General features: G+C 41.1%; 1 protein-coding gene across 1 annotated transcript in view; it reads left to right on the plus strand.

Moving 5' to 3' along the window:
- The first annotated feature begins 1,993 nt into the window (after positions 1-1,993).
- The window catches only part of HSD17B3 (hydroxysteroid 17-beta dehydrogenase 3), a 27,368-nt gene continuing 21,064 nt past the window's right edge, over positions 1,994-8,297 (plus strand). Inside the window, exons 1-2 of the mRNA XM_025197638.1 lie at positions 1,994-2,305; positions 5,118-5,164. Of these exons, the coding sequence (XP_025053423.1) occupies positions 2,143-2,305; positions 5,118-5,164 (210 nt within the window). The 5' untranslated portion in view covers positions 1,994-2,142. The remainder of the gene's footprint in view (positions 2,306-5,117; positions 5,165-8,297) is intronic.

Below are 8,297 nucleotides of genomic sequence, written 5' to 3' on the forward strand. Positions count from 1 at the left end.
CTGGACTTACCGGCTGGGACATCATCACTGCTTTGTCTCTGTTTCTTTTCAGGTAAGTTTGCAGCCATGGCTCCTCTCCGAGTCCTGGGGTTGATCCCCCTTCATGGAGGTCTCTTTCCACTCCCCACCCTTCTCTCTTGTTCTTCTTTCCTGGAGATCGATGCCAATTGCTTTGTTGGCACCCCTTAAATCTCCCACACCAGCTAGCTGGGCCTGCTGTGGCAGTGTGCGATTTGCTGCTTCCGTGGCTTTTCCAGCTGATTCTCTTTAGGGTCTCCGGTGCAGCTTTGCTCTTGCCCGAGCTGGCTGCACCTCTTTCCTCCATCTTCATTCATCCCAGAACAGCTGGGTTCGCCACAGCAGCCTTTGATCTGCCGCGGTCCCAGCTTCCCCAGCTGATTCTCCTGATCAGCCCAGGCACGGCATCTCTCCCACCCAGGCTTGCCGCATCTTATCCCTTCTTTGGGTTTGCCCCCGGTAAGTTTCTCTTTACTTCTCCTTGCATCCTTGTGACAGGGCATGTTAGCCACCCTGTCACAGGGAGGCTTAATGGAATATCAAATCCAGTTGTAATTTGGTAACGTCTCTATATCTCCATATTTTGTAGCCAACTTCTGTAGCAACATAGGTGCATAAAGGGATGGTCAGCAGGGGTCACTACAGGTCCAATCTACAGCCTACTGAAGACAGTGCAAAGACTTGCTTTGTTTTAAACCAGGCCTTGGAATAGCAGCATTCTAACCTCAATACCTGCAGGCTTTCAATTCATGGTTTCCATCACTTTTGGAGAAGGAAGTGATGGGAGCCAAATCTCCTTTCCAGCAAAGCCACTGACAAACTGTATTAGATTCAAAGGGAACAAGTGGATTCCAGAGTTCAGGAGATGTAGGGACAGGCCCATCTGAGCAACGTGGGTAGCTTACCATCTGGACACATTGGACTAAGTGTCAAATGGAGGACAGAGTGTAGAATTACACACTAGAAGTATAATTTAAGGGGACCCAGAATAAAACCCAAAGTTTTTCATGATAGATTGCACTTGAAGAAAAGTCTAGTTTTCTCTTTCTGGCTGTTATGAACTAGCACAATGCTTCAGTTAATTCCGAGAAATATTTGGGACCAAACTACCTGATAGTTCAGTTTTATCTAGATGAGCAAGCTGGCAGGATGGCTTTCACTGGAGATAAAAGCATAGACAGAGCAGTGGGATTGCAGCACTGCTTGACACATCACTGTCCTGCTAAGCGACAGTTAGAAAGAAGTATACAAGGGAAATAACTACACTCAATTTAGTGTTAGCTTTTCTTTATAAATATTTTCTGTACCTTTTATAAATCAAGACATACAATTTGTGGCCTATTTACTTGTTTTTGTTTTATTTAGGGTCGTGTGGAAAGATGCTTCCAGGTCAAACAAGAGCCCTACAGCAAGTATGTGTTGTAAGAATTTCATAGGATATTCAGTAAAAAAAAAATTACAGCAGAATGTAAGTATTTCAATTAATTAACTGACTCAGTTGCTGATTAAGTCTTTGAATTTTTGGTTTCTTGGCTAAATTGAATGTAAATGTATGTATGAGCAACAGTGTCTCCCCACCCCAAATCTTTGAATATAGAATTAACTTCCTGAGAATTTACAAGTATATTTATATCAGAAATAGGAATGTTTATTTTGCCTGGGAATATAGAGATGGAACTAGACCACAAAGTTGGATCCAAATTCAATATGACCTAGCCTAAGCTGGAGATTTTAGTTTTTCCAGCAGCAAAAGTTGTGATCTAGATGTGAATAGCCAGAAAGTTGAGGGATGTTCTTAACCAGGTCTTGCGTTTAGGATCTTTTTTTAAAAAATCTGTGAGCCTAAGAAAATCTCTCTCTTGTTCTTGGATATTTTCCAGAAAAGCAACCTTGCACAGGCATTAGAAGTCATAGTTTGGTTTGGATTTTTTCAGTAGTTTACAAGTCTGAGAGTAGTGTGGAGAAGTTATTCTAATCTAAACCCTGGAATTCTGTGGAAAGAAATCACATGACGCAGTTAATGTGATTAGACGGTATGCTTCTCTGCCGGTCCTCAGAGTAGTAGTGTGCAGGGAGGCAGTTAGGAGGAAGATAGTGGCAGTAGTTCATCCAACCTCACTGTAGATGTTCACCATGGGAGAGTTTCAACATCAGCTGCTCACTCTCTTTGGGGGCCTAATTTGTCTGTGTGCACTTTTGAAAAGCGTTAGATTTTTGAAGTATTTTTTCCCGCGTGTATGGAGCGCTTTGCCTCAGTCTTTCTTTCGCTCAATGGGAGAATGGGCAGGTAATAGAAGTTTTCTCACATTTTTATTGTTATAACCAAATGATGACTTGTTGCTTTATTAATCATAAGAACTATTCCCCATTCCTTATGAACAAAACTGTCAGAGTTCATCACAGTTTTTGTTTGTAAATGATTTTATTCCTATGAGCCAGAAAATTCCATTTTCTGCAGAATACGAAAAAATAATCCAAATTATTTTAAAATATACACTATATATGTGTGTGTGTGTGTGTGTGTGTGTGTGTGTGTGTGTGTGTGTGTGTGTATACATTTTATATAGGCATTTTAATTTCCTCCTCATGCCCAGTTCAATTTTTTTAAGTGTTTTAATTTTAATAGCTGTTTCTTCTCTGTTTCCTGATTTATGAAGCAACTAATTTATGTGTAATATATAGTCTCTTTATTTTCTATATCCCTGGTAATTTTGTTCCAGTGGTTACCTGGCTTTAATAATACCACTACCATCTGTATCTACAACAGACTAAAACTCTGGAGACCTGTCACTTTGCTGCTCTTTTTTTTTAAAGGTTACAAGTTCTCCTAAAATAGTGTAAGTCTTTAAAAATGAAACATTTTCTTCCTACCAAAATGTTGAATTTTTTTGTTTCAGTTGTTAAACTTCTAATATGAAGTATGTTTGAGAAGAGTTTTGCAGTTTCTGCATTTGTCTTTTGCCAGTGGTAGAGATAAGGCCACCCCACTATCTAGGTAAAATTCCAATTTTAGTATAGGATTTTTGGGTGATATCTTCTATTGGACTGACTATGTAGTTGGGGTGAAGTTAGACAAGCCTTTGAATGCAAGACATCCTTCCCCAGGTCTCTGATCACAGAGAACACTCTCCCTCACCCCAACCCCCCAGATTATAGGCATAAGCTTCAGCTCCCATGGTTTTTGAGGAAGTAAAACACATGGCAGTATGTCATATTTTACTAGTGAAATTTTCCCCCTTCTTGAGGAGTTAGCACAATGGTCAGGCACCATTGAAAGAGCATGTAAGCCCTATTTTGAGGATCTGAAGGCATGGGCTTTGGGGTGACCAGGTAGTTTTCTGGTGAAAGCCTGCTTCCATTGACATTAATAGTGTTTGCCATTAACCTCAATGGAAAAGTTATTCTCTCTTTCCTTTATGAACTTTCAAGTCTGCTGGTCTCAGTGAAATTGTTGAGTTTATTTTAACAATTCATTACCTCATATAAAATGAGGAATTTTTCAGGTGCTGCTTTTTTCCAAATAGGTTATTGCTTTCTAACTGCCAGGCTACTGAAAAGTTTATCAAACCACTTCTTGCTTTGTTGAAGCATTCTGGATTGCTTATGAAATAGGAGAGTAACGTGTGTGTATAGTAATAACTATTCTAGGCCTTAAAATGTTTTAAAATTATGTTGTTTCCCTGGTTTTCCACATCATTTAGATTGTTCAAATCCACATTTCTCAGAGACTCATGTAAAACAAAATCCTTTTATGTTATCATTTCTCTTTCCATCCTATTCACTATGTCAGCTTGGTAGGGCTATGCTGGAATTGTTCAGGTTGATCCCAATGATAAATTTGCTTTCACGGTTCTCTGCATTCTGCTTGGGGTCTTGGCATGTATTTTATCTTATCTAAAATGAAGATACTGTATATTAAGGGTCTGGTGGGATAGAAAGTCAAAGAAATGCAACTGGTATAGTGGAGATGGGTTTACAAAAGCAATGGGGAAGAAGGAGCTGAGGAGAAAGAGAGGCAAAAATGTGGGGCAGGGTGAAAGGGAGAGCAGGGAGGGCACAGGGGGATGTGGTAGCAAACAAAGGATGATCCCTGGCAACAACAGCTCCCTAATGGACAACTGGAACTCTACTAACTGGAGACGAGGGCAGTGATTCTTGCTCGTGCGACTTGCAGGCCACCTAGAGGTTTCCTCTTGGTTGGTCTTAGGAATGCAAAGTGGGGAAGAGGCCAAGGCCTTTCACACAGTGTAGCTCCTGTCTTGTCCATGGGGGAGAAAGGAAGGCTGTTAGGTCCAGATTCATTCATTCATTGTACTTTTTGTTGTTTCCTGGTGTGAGGGAGGAACTCTGGGAGCTGGGTAAATTTGATGTGAAACCAACATTTTCAGGAGAGAGAATTGTCATCACTTTACATTGTGTTATACAGCCACCTGCCTCTGTGCCTTTGAAAACCTATTCTTGAGGTAGCTAAAGTAGAATATTTTGCCTACTTTTTTCTTCAGAAAAAATTAGTAGTTTATCTAATTTGATATGTGCACTTCATCGCGGGTCAACATTAGGTGGTTCAGAGAAAATGCAAAGCTACCATAACGGGCAGGTAAGCAAAAAATATCTGTCTATGTAAGAAATTCCTCCTTAATCGTAGACAATTTGGTAGTTGGCTCAGCTCGGACTTGGTTTCCTCTTCTAAAATGGAGGTAATATACAGCATCTGTTATTAAGATTAATTCATCTGTTATTAAGATTAATTAGTATTGTTTAAATGCTTTGAAGATGAAAGGTGCAATAGGAAGTGATAAGTAGAATTTCTAGACGAAAAAGTCACGATGGAATGAATGAAATGTCTAGAACGAAACAACGTTGTTACAGAATGTTTTCCTCGCACTTGAAGGGGAATGCTAAGTCAAAAATTTCTGTATGCTAGATTTAGTCATTGGTTATAGATTCCTTGGAGGACTAAAGCTTACAGCTTACACCTTTACTGCAGTGATTTAAGCCCAAATTGTTAGCATGCTGGTGTGCAGGGAATGCTGAAGAACGAAAAGAAAAACAAGATAAGAGAAGGTTAGAAATTTAATTGCGTTTTTTTCTTTTAACAGTAATCACAGGAGCAGGAGACGGAATAGGAAAAGCATATTGCTTTGAGGTAAGGTAAGGGCATAAAGATTAATGGATGGGAAATTGCTAGCCTTCTGACCATATACTGCATGTTAGTGAAATCTTCCTATAGATAGATCTTGCACTAAGGATCTCATCTTCTTGAGTATACATGCATAACTCATTTTAACCCTCATCACCTTGCAAACAGAAGTGGGCATGCCATTTCAAAATTAAAAAAATGACATGAAATATTTGTTCATGTCCCAATACTTCCATAATGCCAAGCAATCTCAGAAAAATACTGAGCAATAATAAAATGTTGTATCTTCTCTAACATACAGAATATGATGACAGTATAGTCTAATGCAGTGCAGTCTAATGCAGTGATGATCAACTTTTTGGCAGATGAGTGGGGAGGGGCCAGTCCATGGGATGGCTCAAGTTCTGCATGTCAGGATCAGACCCTGGGGCCCTGCACGGCTCCCTCCCTGCCCTGAAAGCCAGGACTGGGCCCTACGGGTTGGCACTACCCTCTCCTGCCCCAGCACACTAGGATTGGGTCCTGGGCCTGACGCTGCCCCCTCCCACCCCTGCAAGCTGGGATTGGGTCTGAGGGCCTAACACTGCCCCTTCCCATCCCAACACACCAGGATTGGGTCCTGGGGGCTGGCACCACTTCCTCCTGGCCTTCCATGTCACCAGTCTCCCCCCACCAGATTTTGGGACCTGTGGGAAGTCCAGATGACATGGGGGCACAGCTTAGAACTGACCCGCAAACTGGGGATTGAGCACCCCATGTCTAATGGACATGGTGTGAGAGAGTCATTTTTCTCTGGATTCTGTTCCCTGCTCTAAAACTGACCTACTTTGTGGTTTGAACAAGTCACTTAGGGCTCCTATACAAATGCAGGGAGGCTTCTCTGACACACTGTAATTACAGCACGTCAGAGTACTCAATTAATCGAGTCTGTTGGAGCGTGGTAATTACTGTGCTTGTGTATTAGTGTCCCCACACTGAAAAATGGCAGTGGGGGCACTTCAACTAAAGCTTGTTTGATGATTAAAGCTCACTTCTATTTTTCAGTGCAGGGATGCTAATACATGTGATGCTTCAAGTGCTTTAATTAGCATGGCTCTTGGAAATGTGCTAATTAAAGCCCCCATTCCCCCACCACACACACTTCCCAGAGCACATCTATAAATGCCCTTAGAGTAAATGTCTCAGACACAATTACCTCTCATTGAATTCACAAGCCTGAAAATGTTGGCCTTAATCTTTCTGTCTCAATTTTCCCTGTTTTACAGTTAGGCTAACAATATCCACCTCCCTCCCAGGGATGAATAGTTAATTGTATTGCCAAATCATTATTTTATTGAAAGTGTCATGATAGAGTGTGTTTCATTGAAATCCCAGCTCCTGGAAACAAATAATTATAGGAAGAAGCCTCTTTTTTATTTAAAAATAGTAATTTTCTAGCCCTCCTGGTTCCAAAGAAAATAATGGAAAAAGCTGATACGGGTATCAATTGATTAAAAAAAAAAATGATAGGAAATAATGAATGACAGTCAACATGGTTGTATAGAAAATAGGTCCTCTTAAATTTAATTCTATGAGATTGCAATTTTGGCTAATACAGGTAAGTGTAGGTATAGTAATTTTTTGGAAGATATCTGACTTAGTATTACATGACATTCTAATTACAAATTAGCACTATGTTCTACCCACAAAGCACAGTGGTTTAAGAACTGGCTAGCTGATGGATCTTAAAGAGTACAGGCAATCCTCGACTTACAACGTTGCAGTTACAACGTTTCGCACTTACAACATTTATAATTTGACACCCTGTTTCAACTTTATGACTTTACAACGCTTGATCCAATGTGATGCCATGCCAACAAACAAGTTCGCTGCGTCACCCATCATCCTGGAGAACATCTGTCCAAACTTCCTTGGACACTTTCTTTAAGAAAGCAGACAGGACTCCAGAAAAACCTGCAGCCAAGACTTCTGAGAAGACTCCAGCCAAGAACCCTTCAACAAGTCCAACCAAGAGCTCTTCAAAAAGTCCCGCAAAGCCACCTCAAAGAAGTCCTTCCAAATCAATATGATTGCTATTTACAATATAAATACATAATGTAGCTATATTACTCATCTATAATTGATCGAATACAAAATTCTGGGGTATTTTTGGTGAAAATAGGGTGTTGGGCCTTGGTTCAGGAACCAGGCCCCCATTTATAACATTGTTTCTTATGAGAAAATTGGTTCCGAGTTACAATGTTTCGACTTAAGATGTGGTTTCCAGGAACCAATTGTGTCCTAAGTCCAAGTACTGCCTGTAATTGTCAGTTGTAGGGACTGTTTTTGAATGAGGGTGTTTCTAGAAAAGTTCCATGGGGACTGGTACCATGGCTAAAGCCATCCAACCTTTACATCAGTGATAGGAAGTAGATATAAACAACTTTTGATAATATTTGCACGTCATAAAGTCTGGTGGAATTGTGAATGATGAGGACAGGAAAGCTGTACAGAGCAGCCAGGACTGTTTGTTACACAGACCCATTCAAACAACATGCATTCTGGTATCTGCATTTTTTTAAAGTTCTGAAAAATTGCAAAGGCTGCAGAAAAGAGACCAAAATTATCCAGAGGCTGGAGAAAATACCTGATAGTGAGTGACCTTAATCTGTTTAGTTTTGCAAGAAGAAAACTGAGAAGTAGTTTCATATGGTGATATTTGCTGGCCAATAAAGAGCTCGTTGAGCTAGCAGAACGAGACATGAGATTTTGGAACCAATAGCTGAGACCACAGCTGGAGTACTGTGTCCAGTTCTGGGCTCCGCAATTCAGAAAGGATGTGGAAAAGCTCGAGTGAGTCCATGCAAATGAGTAGAGGACAAGAGGCCTTATGGAGAGAGTCTGAGACACACACGACTCCTCAGCCTGGAAAAGCATAGGCTCAGGGGTGACTTGGTGGCAGCCTATAAATACGTAAGGGGTGTGGATCAGGAACTGGGAGGAGGGCTGTTCCCCAGGGCACCCCATGGGATGACAAGGTCCAACGGTCATAAACTCCTGTAAGACCGTTTTAGGCTGGACAAAAGGAAAACACTTCTTTACTGTCCGAGTCCCCAGGACCTGGAATAGACACCCCCCCCCCCCCCCAAGGGGGGGGGAA

This window comes from Alligator sinensis, unplaced genomic scaffold, assembly GCF_000455745.1.
Source record: "Alligator sinensis unplaced genomic scaffold, ASM45574v1 scaffold240_1, whole genome shotgun sequence".
In the NCBI taxonomy this organism is placed as follows: Eukaryota; Metazoa; Chordata; order Crocodylia; family Alligatoridae; genus Alligator; species Alligator sinensis.